Source organism: Scatophagus argus, chromosome 8, assembly GCF_020382885.2.
Source record: "Scatophagus argus isolate fScaArg1 chromosome 8, fScaArg1.pri, whole genome shotgun sequence".
In the NCBI taxonomy this organism is placed as follows: Eukaryota; Metazoa; Chordata; class Actinopteri; family Scatophagidae; genus Scatophagus; species Scatophagus argus.
Genome location: NC_058500.1, coordinates 17399588 through 17416451, shown reverse-complemented (window position 1 = coordinate 17416451; position 16864 = coordinate 17399588). Strand labels below are relative to the sequence as shown.

At 39.8% G+C, this 16864-nt stretch overlaps 1 protein-coding gene across 2 annotated transcripts in view; it reads left to right on the top strand.

Moving 5' to 3' along the window:
- The window catches only part of sema3b (sema domain, immunoglobulin domain (Ig), short basic domain, secreted, (semaphorin) 3B), a 70527-nt gene that overhangs the window by 40869 nt on the left and 12794 nt on the right, over positions 1-16864 (top strand). For both annotated transcript variants that reach the window (XM_046396335.1, XM_046396336.1), the window contains exons 2-4: positions 5202-5648; positions 7835-7992; positions 9122-9184. In XM_046396335.1, coding sequence (XP_046252291.1) covers positions 5474-5648; positions 7835-7992; positions 9122-9184 — 396 coding nt within the window. In that variant the 5' untranslated portion in view covers positions 5202-5473. The remainder of the gene's footprint in view (positions 1-5201; positions 5649-7834; positions 7993-9121; positions 9185-16864) is intronic.

Sequence of the window (16864 nt, the reverse complement as noted above, 5' to 3'; positions counted from 1 at the left end):
GAAATGAAGCAATATCAACAAATTAAACAGATTTTTATCTGAGCTGAATGAAAACACAACCTTTCTGAAGGCACTGACTCATATTCCATGCCTGGACCCTTTACATAACCTTAACCAACACAATTACATGTTGAAGACCAGTCCTTTCTTTCACAATTAACTAGTTGTTATTTCTAATCTCAACCCTAAATCCAAGTGTTACATTAACATCAATGGTTAATCTTTTGCAGATCAAATTAAAAACTGTCCTCACATGGGGGATTGGGCTTGACTGTGATTAACAGGGATAGATGCTGTGGCCAAAAAACAATATCACAATCTAGTTACTAGCAATGCTGATCCAAATTGTGATCTTTTTCTCTGTTTTGAAATGTATTGAAAGATATTTATAAGAATTTTGGCAAGTTTCTCATTTGCCATGTTGTCTGCCAAGATTGATCTTTTAAAATAACCGATTTACCATTCCTAAATACCCTACATGCATACACACACAATATAAATAAACTGATAGATAGATAAATTATATCTAAATTATAAGCACATTTTATGATACACATTTCAGATTTATGGAAAAGCAATTTATGAACTTGATTCAGACAACACTAAATTTCCAGAATGAAAAGGATTTATGAGCATGAAACTTGTGCTTTCAGTTCCAATATGTTTCACATGTGCTTCATTAGTTTCAAAATGACACAGTTTGATAAGAATGTAGTAATTTAACTCTTTACTTTGTTTCAATTGCATTAATCAAAAAGTGACACTTCACGCTATTTATAGTAAAAATGATCACTTTCAGTGTTGTAGTTGATTAAGCCAACCCCCACCAGCTCTTCTCTTTTTCAGTCTGCTCTCTGCTTGGTTTAGTCTAACTTGTCCTTTGCCACCATCTTGTTTCTTCCCTCCTCTCATCCATCCTGTTCCTCCCTGCTCATTTTCCTCGCTTTTTTCACTTCATTACTGTATTCAAAGCTCCATTATTGGTAAGGGTAAATACATATGATAATAAATGACCTAAAGAGCTCGGTGATCAACTTGAATGTTGACTGAAATATGCAGATTTTATTCTACATTTGTTGAAATGCTTTTTCTTGCCATTATTGCCATATTTTGACACCGTGTTTTGCAGCAAAGGAAAGTGTCAGCTTCAGAAATGCAGGAGGCCGAAAAACACACAGCTGCATTCTCATAAATGTCATAAAATTTCAATAAACATATATATATATATATATATAAACAACCTCATTAAGAAATCAGGCACTATGTGCCTGTGTGCAATTTTTTTTACCTAGACTATTTTAGATTAGATTATTCTAGATTAGACTATTTTTTTGTCTCACACATATGTAAGACTTCGGAATCAAAATTCTAATTTCTTTTCCCCGAGTCCCTATATAATAAATCCAATGGTCATATTCTTGTGTTTTGAATTCTCCATAATTTACATAATTTTCCACCTTCTTTTGCCCCCTCTCTCTCTCTCCTCCTTATCAGTCATACCGGTGCTAAAGCCATCAGTAACCTGCTGGTTCAGTCATTTTACTCTGTAAAGCTTAGAGGCCTCCCTCCTCCCCATTCTTCCTCTTCTTTCCTCTATACATCCCTCTCTCCTTTCATTTCTCCATCACAGCGAGGCTTAGATTTGTTGGTCACAGGCCAAGGGAACTCTTTGCTCCCTGCAGGCGAAACAATTGGCTCCTTTCTCTGCCCCACCTCACGCCTCGCTCATTTTCGTCTCCATCCCTCCCTCTCCATCGCATTCTCTTCCTCCGTGGGACAGGACTGAAGTGGTGTACTGACTGTATGTTGCCCCTCCACTCTTTGTCTGTTCTCCTCTTCTACTTATTGGTGCTCCACTTCTCTTCTTTACGGTCTCAATCCATAGTTCCTCTTCCAATTTTTTTCCTCATCTCATACTTCCTCCATCTGAATTGTTGCTTCCTTCCCACCTTTTTCTCTCTTTTGCTTTGTTATCTCATTGCCTTACCTTCCCTCCTTCTTCTGTTTTTTTCCACATTATCTCACATTGCCACGCTCTTGATGTCTACTTTTCTCATGTATTGTCTCTTAACTTTCCAGCTGTCTTCTTTTTCTCATACATTGCATTCCTCCCCCTCTTTGTCCTTCAATATTGCATCCTGTCTAACTGTCTCTCCTCCTAATAGCTTGATTTTTCATGCACTTCCTCTCTTTACTATTCACTATTCTCCCTTTGTGTCACCCTCTGTCACTTCCCCTCTCTTTGACCTTCTGTGTCTCTTACTCTCTCTCTTCTTCTCTTTTCTAACCTGCTGTAGCGAAGGTTAAACTGCTGATATTCATTCATTCATTAATGTGTGCCATACAGTACAGCTGCACTCTAACCTCGCTCTGAAAAGCCCATCTCACCGCCGGGGTGGGGGGTGGAGGGTGCTTTGTCTACCCATGTCTATTTAAGCTGGTTTTTGACAGGACGGCTTGCCCCAGCCCACTCCCCTCGAAAGAATCTCTCTCTGTCTTCATTTTTAATCCATTCCCTCTTGGCATGCCGCTGCTCTATGTCTATTGAAGCTGAACTGAATGCAAGTGTCAGTGGGCCCAGTGGCTTTTTTATTAAGATGCATTATGGAGCATGCAAGGAGTTTGTGTATTTGTGTGTGAGTGTGTGTGCTCATGTTTGTGTGTTTGCAGATCCAAGTGCTGAGAAGCAGGGGCTTGTATATAAGTACTCAAGTGTGTATGTGTGTTTGTGTGTATGTGTATGTGCACCTGCTGAGATGAGAAGGTTGTACAAGGAACAATGATGCTCTCTTCAACTCATGATAGCAGATCTGGAAGACACACACATTTTGCGGGAGATTTAGAGGAACAATGGGACCGGCCATTCCCTTTATAGCATCCGACAGGAGTGTAAGGGTTTCATGGGGGGGGGTATGTTTGTGTGTCATGTCACTGCAGCTGAGGAGAGCCCTGATGGCCTTCTCCTTGAAATACTGCAGTGTCTTTGCAGCACAGCAGAAAACCTTGGACACACACACACACACAGTCTCTCTGTCTTGTCCGCCACACACACACACGCAACTACACAATTTATTAATGAACTGTACACATTTGCTTCCTTGGCATTGGCTGGGAGAAATCTGATAATCTGATGATTTCTGCCTTACACCTGAACTTGGCAGACCAGAGTTATAAAAGTATTCCAGACAAATCACATCTGGTCATGTCTCTCTGTGCATTTCTGAAACAGTGAGATGTAGCAGAGAGTGGCAGGTTGTCTGCTTTTCAAGGTGTGCATATGCTCTTTTGTCCTTTCACGAGTGTATGTGTGTGTGTGTGTGTTTACATACTACAAGGTATGTGTGAGTTTATGTTCATGTCAGTTCTGTTTTGTTGTGTTGTGGCCTGAGAGTTGTGAGCTTACAGAGCTCTCCTGTCTCCACGCCTCAGTAGCTCCATTATTCATAAAACTCTGTGCCAACAGCCTGGACGGGTCTGCTTGTGTGAGTGTGTGTGTGTGTGAGTGTATTCTCATCTTTGTATATTTCTGTTTGTATATGTGTGCTTACAAGTGAGCAGGTACAGCTGTAATTAATATTAAGACATCTCAGTTTTAAAAAAAAATTAGGATTTTGAGGATTTGAAAATGTATAATGTTTTAAAAATGACTGAGAGGATGACATTGAGTCAAAAACACACTTCACCCAGTCATCCCCATTGGTCAAATACAGCAGAAATAGATGAGTCTGTCAAAATTAAAGTTTGGTCACTGATCACCACTTTAGGTCATGGAATCTTCAGAGTTTATCAACTTTATATGCATAAAAATACTATTTTAGTCACATTTATGGCTAATTTGGATACATTTCAAGGGAGCATAATTGGACCAATCTGAGCTGGGAATCAGCTCCAGTAGCAATAGGGATTTTTGAAGTGCCATATAAAGAAAGATTATAACAGTAATTTTACGCCTGACATTGCCTAAAACATTGACCAACAGGTCCAATCTGCGGTACACAGCAGAGTTAAGCCTCGTGTTCGCCACATGGGCGGAACAGATGAAGATGAAGATCAGTGATAGAGGTAGCAGTTCGGAGAGCCAGAAGAAGCAAAGACCGAAAGTGAAGGGAGTGGGGGAGCAGCATGTCTGTCTATTACTGATTGAATGCCAACAGTGAGGTGTAATACAATAAAGGAGACTGTTTCTCCTGAAAGGCTTTATTGTTACAGCTGACCACAGAGTCCAAAGTACTGAAAGAGAGGTGTGTGTGCATGTGTGTATTCTGTGTGGTGCAAAGCACTCACATACATGTAGATTTACAAAGCAGTGACCTCATTCCTGCTCCTGCTGTGGTAGACTTGTGGTTTACAACAACACACTCACAACCAAGGCACCAATTTATTGGGGATTTTTCCGAAACAATAACAAATCTGTCACTTAAAACTCGACTCAAGTTCTCGAATAACTTTATAAAGATTCTTTTCTGTATTCCCTGACTATGCTCAATTGACAGCAAGTCCTATTTCCATATTACAAAAGCTGACTTAGACAAAGTTATAAAAACCTATATTTTAAACTTTGGACAACTTCTATAGTGTCATTCATGTAAGACCATAACTTAGACTGACACCAAATCTGTCAAAGGAAATTTGCCCTGTGGTCTTGGACTCACCCACAAATGACTCTCTGTTGAGCACCTTTGCACATATCCATGCATACATCCATACATCCAGTTCAGTGCTGGTTCATTAATCCTCAACATTGAAGAGATCTCATCTGACACTGTCTGCCACTGTGGAGAGAGCAAGAGAGAGTGCTTGCAAGCAAGCAAGAGAAAGACAGAAAGACAGAGGGGGAAGCCACTTTGTGTTGGCAGTGCCACAAACATGGAGAGGCTGTGCTTGGCTTGGCAGTGGGCATGGCATATCTCTATCATGCACACACAGTCTTCATCACCATGGTCAGTGCATGTGTGTGCTTTGGATACTGTCCCTGAGTCTTGCTGTAATGCGAAGAGATTATAGTGTTGTTGCCATAATGGAGGCTGGCATTAACAGGGCCTGGCAGGGGCATCAATCTGATTCTCACTAAATATACCTCAGACGCCAGTGTGTGTGTGTGTGTGTGTGTGTGTGTGTGTGCAGGGGCATCCCTGGCACAAGGACACGTATGCTAGTAGTGTCCATTTCTAAATCCTCTGCCTTTCTGTCTCTATTTTTAGGTCTCTGTGCTGATGTGTGACGTTTTTGTCCTGCCTTGGATGTGAGAGGTGAACTTGGTCGTCCTTCACCACAGGAGCAGTGGATCTGCCAAGAAAACTCTTCAGAACCAAGGAGGACATTATAAAGATCACACTGAATATTAAGGACTTGAAAGGAAGACTGGACGGGACTGGATTCAGTCTCTTCTAAAGCTAGCAAGAAGAACAAGAAGAATCTGTTTGGGGTTTGCAAATCTGAGCTGGAAAAAGGAGTTTTTTCCAAGTGTGCCAAGATGATGACCATGATGATGATGATGGCGGCCATGATGGTCACCTGCAGCTCTCTGTTCCTGCTGGGTCTAGCCGCTGCCCATGCCTCCTCCAGCACTATGAGCCGCAGTTCTTCATCGTCATCCCCTTCCCCCTCTTCCTCATCCTCCTCACCACGTATGAAGCTCTCATACAAAGGTAAGAACCAAAGGTTTGAAGAATTTATGTTTAAGAAAGGCAAATTTTTATGGGTGGTGGTTTGTTCATGCCCATGTATATGTGTGCCTCTTCCACTGCAGATACTTTATTCTGTGTGCAGTGTGTGCACACATACATACACACTTACTCTGTGTTATGTGAAATTGTGCCATATTCTTTTCAAAGTAAACACTCCTGAACAGTAGCCAGACGTAAATTTGTGGTTGCTGTGATTCACAGCCACACACACACACACACACACAGACACACACACGACTTAAATACACAGTGGCAGGGTTTTGAGTTTCATCGAGTACTGTAAGTTAGAAGAAGGCAGCTCAATGCCCAACATAACCGCAAAAACTAGGGATGTGTTCCATCACTGAAAGCCAACAATTACAGCCTCAACTAACTTACAAGGACATGAGGCTCAGTGAAGGCAGTCTGCCCAGCTGAGATATGTGCGCCCTTTAATTTAGGCTTAAGGTACAGCATGCAGCCCAGGAAAGACAGCAGAATATTTTATCTTCAGTTGACACATGAAGGACAAAAAGAGATGTTGATCATTTATTTAACATCCAGGTAAGCAGAACACAATGAACAACAGCAGTGTGAGAGATGAAAATATTTCTGTTGGCTCATTTTGAATTCATGATCATGCAAATAATTATGAATTAAATAAGTTGATGTTGTTGATGTGGTCCCAGAAGAACTCAGTTCTCTTCAGTCGATCTGTCAGTTTTGTTAGAAAAACACAAAAACATTATCATGCTAATATATTAAACGTTACACTTTCTAGCATATTGTTATGCTGCATACTAAACATCTTAATGTGATATATCTGTGAGTATGCTAATATGTTGAACTGTATATGTTAATATTTCAAAGCTGTAATAACTTGTCAACATACTAATGAAGTATAGCATTTCAGGTCCAGCTGAGGCAAGTCTAATTTAGACTGATAAACGTTTAACCATGTCTGACAAATGAGGCTGAGCCTGGCAAGGTGTCAGTCTGAGGTATTCTATTGGCTGAAGAGCATGTACAGAAGAAAAAGTGGATGGATTTAAACCAAACTAGGCCATGATCGGCTACAATCTTTGAAGATTTTTTATCCATTCCGCAGGCTTTGATGATGTATACTGAGCATTCAAGCCTCACAGGGCAACTAGTGGCCATAGACTTTTAAGAATCCATAACTAAGTCAAGGACTTCTAGCTGCCTTCTTTGTGAACTAACTGAAAGGGAAGAGAGAGCAGACTTAACACAAAGACATTTTGATCTATTTAAAAGTTGTCAGTTAGATCATTCTTTTAACATGTATTAGAGAATACTAGGTGCCATAAGCAAGACACATTTTCAGAGCAGTAAGTGTCCTCTTTGAGTCTTGGGGTATTGTCACTGCATTAATCACCAACTAAACAATTTGTTGAAAATTTAAAACAAGGGCAGTAGACCTAACGTCCTGATGTCACGCAGACAGCTGTTGGGTGGCGTCAATGTCTTCAGTAAAGTAGACTAATAAAGCCATTTTAATATCTAAGCAAAGAGGGCCTTGGTCTTGTTTTCTTAAGCTTCTGGGTTAAGCTAGGCCAAAAGGGAGGATGCAATCCCTTTATTTCTTCAGCTTCTCAGGCCAAGAACACAGTTTTTTCCATGGCCCTGGGGTAACTTTTATAGCTTGAGTTTACAAATACAAGGCAAATTTTCCTGGGCACTGGTCCCCCAGAATTTGTTCTTGCCAGTTTGGAAAGACCAAGGACACTCAGTTTTTCCACTGAATCCACTATAGTGTCATTACTGTCAGATGATTTTGTCCTGTCTCTTGACAAGCAGCTGCCTTAAGGCTCAAATATGCTACTCAAATATTAACATTAAATGCTGATCTTCTTTATCGATCACATGACTTCTCGCAGTACTGTGGCCAACTTACTGATTTGGGGAAGACGACTTGAGGTTGTATTGAAGTCTCTCTTAGATTATTGCTTACTGTTGTTTGTTGTTTTATTCAAGACTTAATCACAAAAAATTAAACACATGAATAATGGCATGTTGACAAAGCAATGATTTAAAGTAGCTTCTGAGAGTTTTCATGCAGGCTGCAACAGAAGGATGCAACATGTGACATGAAACAGAAGACAGATTTAGGGGTATTGCTCTCTGACACCATATATCTGCATTTTTAGAGTTGCAGCAGTTCCATGGAGTGAGGCGATTCGAGCTGGAGCGTTCCTGCTGCTTCAGTGCACTGCTGCTGGATGAAGAGAGAGGCCGACTCTTTGTTGGGGCCAAGAACTTCCTGCTGTCACTGTCATTAGACAACATCGCCAAGCAGGAACACAAGGTTAGTCAGAACCAAGTGTTGAGTGAAAACAACAGTAAGTCAGGAACTATTTCTTATTAGGCAGATAGTCTATCATTATGCACACATTGCTGAACATTAAAAGGAAAAAAGTGCAATAAAACAAAGTAGTATAATACAGCAATTAATATATTTTTCATGGCAGTGCATTTCATTACCCAATTGAGAGATGTATTTGATTGAAATGTACTGGTGACCTAATGTGTGCCATGTGTTAATTAGGAACCTTTTATTAGTGTTGTTATCAAGCACACCTTATGGATTGCTTTCATGTGGACCTATAGGAATGGCAGAAAGAGAAACATTGAAAAGTATGGATCCATTTTACCATTATGGCCCTTTTAAAATGACTAAATCATATTCTTGCACGTGTGAAACCACTCAAGTGAGTAGCCCCACGTGTAAGAAAAAGAAATGTGGGATAAATGGACAAAGGTAAAAAATCAAAGAGGTGGACAGAGATGAAAAGAGAGCATTCATCCAGAAGAACACTGTGATTGATTATCTAAATGATAGACTTTGATTGAAACCTTTGCCTCCGAAATATATAATCGTCAAAGTCCTTTTAAGTTGTAGAAGCACATATGCACAGACTTGGATATATACATATAGGGGCACAATCCATTTACAGGCAAATGTACACACTGGCAAAAATACTATGTGCTCTTATACTCTGCTACAAACATCTGCTCACAGCTGTTTGGAGTAAATTATGTGCTTGGTATGTTAGATGTAAAGCCTCTGTTGGTTTTAGGCATATGGGCGGGTTTGATTTATGGCGTGGGTGTGCAGATTCACCACAGCTGATACTGTTTCTCAATACAGTGGGGTCTTTTTTCTTTATTTTACAATGAGAAGGGAACATCAGGCTACAATAATGAAAAAGGTGGAAGAGAAAGAAAAAGTACAGAAGGAAGCGAGATAAAAACCTTTATTTGTCCAAACCCATGGTGTCTCATTTGTCCCTTGCTCAATGGAATAACATTACTTTGGAGCAAACAAACGTGTTGTTTTTTGATGTATAAAAGTGAAATCATTTATCAAAATTGGCAATATGCAGGCTTTAAGATAAAGCCACAGAATCATCTGATCTTTGTCTGCTGCGTTTCAGATCTACTGGCCTGCTCCCGTTGACTGGAGGGAGGAGTGTAACTGGGCCGGCAAGGATATCACTGTAAGTATCCTCACAAAATTTTAGATTACCTGACCTTACCTCATCCCGAAAAATAGATCATGCTTTCTATTATATTAATACATTAATCTTCTGTTGAGGTTTGAAGACCACACATTAACCCGATCCCTTTTTTGAATAAATATCACCCATCAGCTCCCTGACATTATCCATTGTACACAGAGTTAAATAAGAGGGCTCGGAGCTCCTTGTGGAGGAGGTAACTGTCCACTCCTATCCAGCCCAGCACAATGCTACCTTTTAATCCAGTGGAGTCATGGGAGTTATCATAAGACAGAAACACCGAGTTTACACAGATGATATATAATAATCGGTGCAGCACTCCTACTTCATTGGACCTGCCCAGTACTGAGATCACTTCCTCAGAGTCTGTTTGTTTTGAACCCTATCTGACTGAGATCAGTGCAGTCTGATGTTAAGCCACGGGTGTTTTTCTCCAACAGTATACAATAAGTGCTTTAGTGTGTCTCCTGTGGATTTATGCAGTCAACTAATTTCCTAAATGTCAAGTAAATGAGAAACTTTAATTTGCTTAAGGAATTAGATAAACCCAGTTAGAGGTATGGGATCTGTTTACTGACCCACTGCATGTAAACATGTGTTGGGTCGCATTAACTTGCAGTGTATATTTAACTTCCATCAGGTCTTTCTTGTTAAATAAAGGTTGAATTGTGTCTTGTCCATGGGAGGAAGTAATAGCAAAGACTTACAGACTGCCTAGATGAAAGAAATGATCCAAAATATGTCACACAATCAGAATTTTTAAAATATGTTGGTTTCCTGTGTGCTTTTAAATGTGGTGAGTGTGCAGGGATGGACCTGTGTGACAGCATATACAGCTGCTATACATTGCAAAGACTGAGCTCATCAACCCTGTGTGATTTCTCTAAACATAGACACCCAGCTAATTCCCTCTGTCCTTTTACTGGCTGCCAAAAAAGTTTAAAAATCAAGGTTTCTATTTTGAACTACACAGTAGAAATATTTAGCTTCATGTGTTGAGGAAAGGGCCCTGATGTCTGTGTGTCTAAATGTGATGTTCTATATGTGGTGGATGTAGTCTGGGCAGAGCAGGCTTGACCAACGTGTCAAGGCCAACAGGAGCCTATAGACCACCCAGAATTACATTACACACAATTAGTTAACTGCGTGTGTGTGTGTGCATGGGTTACTTCAGTTACAGTTACTTCAGTGTGTGCTGCCAGGCCACAAATATGTCTATATATACTGTATTTATGTTCATGTGTTTGACAGTGTGCGTGTGCTTTTGTTCATGTGTGTTTTAGTATCCAATATATGTGTGTGTTCTTTGTGTGTGTGTGTGTGTGTGTGTGTGCATGCGTTAAACAAATCCTTCATTGGTGTGATTATACAGCTGTAGTAGACAGACAACAAGGTCCATTCATACAGAACTCAAGGCTCCAGTTTCACCTGACCAGGAGTCTGTGTGTGTGTGTGTGTGTGTGTGTGTGTGTGTGTGTGTTTGAAAGTGAGAGAAACAGTGCAGATGGAGAGTAGTGGAGAGAATTAGTGAAGTGCTCCAGAGGAAGAGAAAAAGTAGAGATGAAGGGAGAAAGACAAGGAAATACAAGAAAAATTGAGGGGAATTTTGAAGATAAAGGTTGCATTAAAAAGTCAGTTGTTGTTCCCGCCTTTCTGGCCCTTGAAATGTTATTTATGTCCTTGGTCAAAAACTCACTACCGTGTTATTCCTTTTGACTTTTATTATCTTTGTCATCACTCTCTCACACACACTGAAAACTGAGCTGACCTCACACTGTTGACCCTAATTACAGAGAAGTGTGTTTCTCTGTTGGAAGAGGTCAGCAGCTTTCTCCCCCTCTGAGTCTTTTCTCTCCTACTTTCCTTACTCTCTCAGTTCCCCTCTCTTCCCATAGCCTCTCCATATCTCTCTGGGAACCAGAGGATTCTCAAGTTGTTTACGACCAACTCCTTCAGTCCTTCCATTGTCTTGATGCATGTTTGTTCCTCTCCATGATACATCTTTTTCATCATTTCATTCAATCAGTCAGTTACCCTCATATTAATGTCTTCACTGCATTTTTACACTATCATGTAATGTTTTTACACTGTTGTTTATTAACTAACATTAATTTATATAATGTTAGTAAACAATCACATTTGCTCCACACACTATATTAAGAAAAACACATTATTAGAATGGTTAACTGTTAATTGGCTCAAGTGTATGTGTTTACACTTCACTGCAGTGACTTAATACTAGAGATACTAGAGATTCAGTACTGGTCAAGATTTCTTACATGCCTGAATTATTAAATCACAAAATAATATTTGTACTTCTAACTTTTTCCATCTATTTTGATGGAGTAATATATATGTCAATATATATGTCCACTGCATTGGACACCTTTTATGTACATCAGAATTTCAAATAAAGCATACAAAATAAGACAGAATTTAAATAAAGGTCCAATAGGTGGAATATATCCATGGAACATCCACTGGTGGGAGAAAAATATGTAGAAATCTGGATAAAATGACTATGTAAGACCTTATTTAGCTGAACTAAATAAGGCAAAACTATGTTTTACCTGTCTGGTTTACCGTGATTAATAGGAACTGAACTGTTATTTCTGACTTAGCGCATCTCCTCTACCCCCTGCCATTTTGAATTTACAATGCCATATCTCAAAATGACAGATACAAAGGTGATATTCAAATGGAATGACAACTAATGACTGTAATTTTAATGGTTTAAAATGTCTTCCAAATATCTGTCTATAGTGTACACCCTGCCGGAAAAGGCCAGGAGCTCCACTACGCACAGTGTTCAGGGTTCTCAGGTGGGAGGCCAGTGAGGGATGACATCCTTGTCACTGCAGTAGCAATTCCCACTCAGCCTTTGCCTGACCGCATTTATTCATTTCAATCATTGAACTAATCCAAATCTAACACTCACTCATGCATCATGTGCACACCTAAATTTTATGTGTGCCGGTTTTGAAAGTAATTAGAGATGTTGATTCAGAGTTCTGTTTGACCAGGCCAAACATGGGATGACTGTGTGAACATTTTTGTGTATTATGTCCTCCCTTTTGTCTTAGAACTATTTCCTGTGTCTGACTTACTCACGATATTCACTGGTTTAAAAGCAGGAAACCCATGTAATGATAACTTGAACGGCTTGTTGGTTTTTACACTTTTCCATTTATTAAACGAGCAATATGTAGCATTTGATTATTTATGAACACAGTAGGGCTGCATAGCTTCATGCTGAATGGAGAGACATGAGAATGCAAGACAGCAAATCAACAAAAGATAAATTAACAGCAATGCTAGCTACCTAAAAAAATTAAGCTATTCAGCACTGTACACACTATCACAGTAGCTCAACAAATACACACAGCGCACGCGATGGGCTTAACAATCTGCCCACGTAAAGACAAGTAATAAACACTCCATCATTCACACACACACACACACACACACAACCACTGACCACAGGAAATCCACCTAACATGCAGACAGACATGCTAACACAAACACAGACACATGCACATAAACACAGTCAGACAGTGGCAGTAAACAGCTGACAGCTCAGCCAGACACTCAGTCTGACTCAACACTTTGACTGAGGCGTCACTAGGAGCTGGAGCCATATTTAAAACTACAGAAGTGATGGATTGTGTGTTTACGCTGTCATGGTAGCGCCAATTAAAAGAAGATTTTCAGTTAAAATCCATTGATCAACTGGAAAATTGTCACTAAGGAAAGAGGTAAATGTTGGGGAAAGAGATTAATGCTGTGTTAGAGTGACTGAATGCTCCAAGTCTGAAGCAGTCCTCACAACAAAAATATAAGCATTGGTCATTTGTGTAAATGACTTACATCAAGCAATGCTTACGTTTTTTTGACATGCAAATTGTCATGACAGCCAAAGATCCTGCAAGTAATTCACGATTCCTCTTATTGTCATTCAGCACACATCAGAGATGCACAGTCAAATGAAATTGTGTGCAAGGGCTCCTTTCAAAAAACGCAGGACAGCAGTAGAAAAAAATAAAGTAAAATAAAAATGAATAAAATGTGCTCAATAAATATGGATGAAAACAAAGTACAAGAAGAGCTGGGGTTATTGCACAAGGACATATTGCGCACAGAATGGAAATGCACAGCCGCCGGGTAGAAGCTGCTGTTAAACAATGCTGCCCCGCAGGCTGAGGTAACTCTTACCTGAAGGTAAGAGGGTGAACAGTCTATAGAGGACGTTTTTGGACCAGTTCTTTTTTAAGGGGCAGTGAGGTCCCAGTGATTTTCTCTGCTGTCCTCACCACTCTGCTGAGGGCCCTTCTGTCAGACATTTTTGTGTTCTCAAACCAGAGAGAGATGCTGCTGGTCAGCACACTCTCTATGGTGCCCCTGTAGAAGGTGGTGAGGGTGGATGTGTTGAGCTGAGTTAATAGCCATGGCTGCAATCTTTATTTGTTCAAGCAACTGAAAAGACTGATATGTCTATGTTCAGTTGCAAAGGAAGAATTGTTTGTTTGCCAATAGATGAATAGATGAATGGATGGATAGGCATATAAAGCATAAGGCAGTGGAGTTTAGGGACACTTTTTAATCCCAAAAGTTCAAAAGTAACTCTGAGCTCTACCTCTGCCTGTAAATGGCAAACCAGAGTAGAATTTGCTGTGACTCTAAGTTTTTATTCCTCCAGGAGATCCCCCTCTCTATCTCTCTCTGTCTCTCCAGAGCTCCCAGAGTCTCAGCAGCTGAGCAGTGGCTCTGCCACTCTACTCCAGCATGTGGGGATTCAATTTCAAATAACAGTTACAAATAACAGACAGTTGAGCATTAATGTCCCAGTAATTGAAAAAAAAAATTAAAAACCTCATTCTGTCTCAAAGAATTATTCTGATGTTGTAAAGTATCGTCAGCAAAAAAAATCTGGTCAAAGTGGATCAAGACAAATGTCCGCTGCCACATTGTCCAGTCCAGCAGAAGCGATCAAAGGCATTCCTGGGATCTTACGCTGTGCTGTGTTGTGTATCTAATGGTTGTCCACTGCGTGCCATCGTTCTGTGTGTTCAGTTGAAGGCTCTCAGCCATTAACTTTATTAAAGTTGCTTGACTACTGGGACTCTTAGAATAGAAAATGAAAGATAAGAAATAGTAGATCTGTTTACATGTAAAACCTCATAACGATGCAGTAAAATAGCAATAATTGTTGTTAAGAAAGGTTGGAAAAATGTCTAAAGATCTTTAGAATGAACTTTTCTAAAGATGCTAATCATAGTTTCATAAAGATACTTAATATTATTTATGCAATTAAATAACAACAATTAATCAATATATTAAAATGTTATAATACATTAAAATAGTGCCTGGTTTTAGTATAATGGCCATTAAAACATGGAATATGACTTTTTTTTTTTTGCTTTGTATTCGCTCAAATGAATCAAGTTAATTTTACTTTTGGAGAGAAGAATTGGAGAAGGACCAATAATGGTGAAAATGATAAATAGGTAGATTGGGTTAATGATTTCTAGGATAAAGAGAGAAAAGGGAAAAAAGACATCCACTGAGGAACAATACAGCTTTATAAGACATGAAGGCAAGACCTAAAGCTCAGGCTGCAGTGAGGTCACGGCCTGTGCTTTGCTCACTGTTTCAACTAATGAGTCAGTGGTAGGTCAAAGGTTGGCCAGTCAACCCTTTAAGAACCACACAGTGAGGAAACCTGATTGCTGGCATAATTCACCTCCCTCGTTCGCCTCCTTCTTTTCTAATCTTTTCAAAGTCCTTCAAGCGTCTTTTCTCCTCTTACCTTTTCTTTTCCTCCTGTTCTCATACTCTTTTGTCACATCAAAGAATTGACTTTGTCAAAACGCCACTCGGCTGAATCCCTCACCTTCCTCTGCCCTCTGACACACACACATACACACACACACACACAGACTAAAGGCTTAAAATACAATAGCAGTTAGGGGGAGGAAGAGATCTTGAAAGTAAGAATCAGGTGCAAAAGTTGATGGAAACTTGGCACGAGTATGTTTTATCAGAGGAACTTGGGAAGATGTTGAGGGGTGTGTATGAGTGTTCATTCATTGTGTAAATGTGTGTGTTGGCCCAAGGGTACAGGAAAAAGTGAAATGTGTGTGTTCCCCTTTCTTTTAAAGGAAACAGGGGTCTCCTGTGTTTGTCAACAGCTTAATAGGCCTGTTGATTGGTTGAGCACCTTCAAGTACATGCACACACACACACACACACATGCACACATGTACGTATTCACACCCTAACAACTCAAACTCTAACCCCCTGGTGGTTTTCAAAGGCTGAAAAGCAGGTCTTTGTTCTGAATGTTGTGCACGTGTGTGTGTGTGTGTGTGTGTGTTAGGCCTAATGAGCCACAGTTCTGTTTCTCTCACAGATTTCATGACCTAGCCTGCCTGTCTGTCTGCCATCCTTGGGTGAGACTGAAAGACCGAACAGACAGATAAAGAAAGATATTTGATTCATTTGATTAATGAAGACGTTAAAGGTGCAGATAATAGGTAACAGAAGAAATTATCTTAAATTAAATTTGTTCAGCAAGTATAAATCAAAACATAGAAAGAAAAATAGAAAGCTGAAAAGGTTCTACCATCTTGAATAAAATTGGAAGATTAAGAACAAAGCGAAATAAAGTCTGCACATGGGGTGAATGTTCATTATCCAAGTTTGATTGTCAGATTCATGTCTTTATGAACCTTTTCTCCAGTGGCCCCTGGGGATCCAATAGCATTAGAATAGCAGTAAACCAGTGAGAAATCTTAATCTCAATGCACAATAAGAGTGTGTGTTTAAAATAGTGCGTAAAGATCTGAGGAGACTGGTTTTGTAGTACCATTACAGACACTTGAAACCATCATATTAGCTCATCGTATGTTATAGAATCCCTGAGCTGAAGATCACTGATAATCATTGGCGATAATCACATTTATCATGGTGTCCGTGTTATCTTCAGTTGACAGAGTAGTTGTAAAACAAGCCAATCGCCGCAAATCCTGGTGTTAAGATCAGGCAAGAAAAGCAGAGCATACCGTGCTGTCTGTTAGTTTATGATAAATCTTTTCTCCAGCAGTCTCCTGGTATCCAGCGTACTGTAACCTGACTCTGAGATGAACAGATGTGACTGTGGGTCAATAACCTGCTGTCAAGATAAGAAGTAGAAGGGAGGAACAGACAGAAAGGGATGGGGATACTGAAAGATGGCTAAAAGAGGAAGAGAAATAAAAAACGACAGGGGAAAACTGAGATTACAAGCACTAGTTTATTCTTTGGTTTTAGTTTTGGTTTACTGCACGCTAAATGCAATTCCCAGCTAGTTAACGGAGCTTAACCCATCTCCTCTAAAGCTCCTTAACTCGCACATTGTCTTTTAATTCGTACAAAAACTGAAATTTAAAATGACACACTTTGGTTTTATCGAGGGACAGTTCCGTACCAGACTATTTCTGAGCCAAGCTAAACAACTGCTGGCTGTTGCTTATTCAACAGGCAGATACAGTATGAGAATAGTATTGATCTGCTTGTCCAACTGCCTGCAAATCAAACAATTCCTTTAAAAGGAAGTTAATTTAAGGAGTTCACTGTGTGTGTGCGTGTGTGTGTCTCTCTGTGTGTGTCTGCGCACTTCTT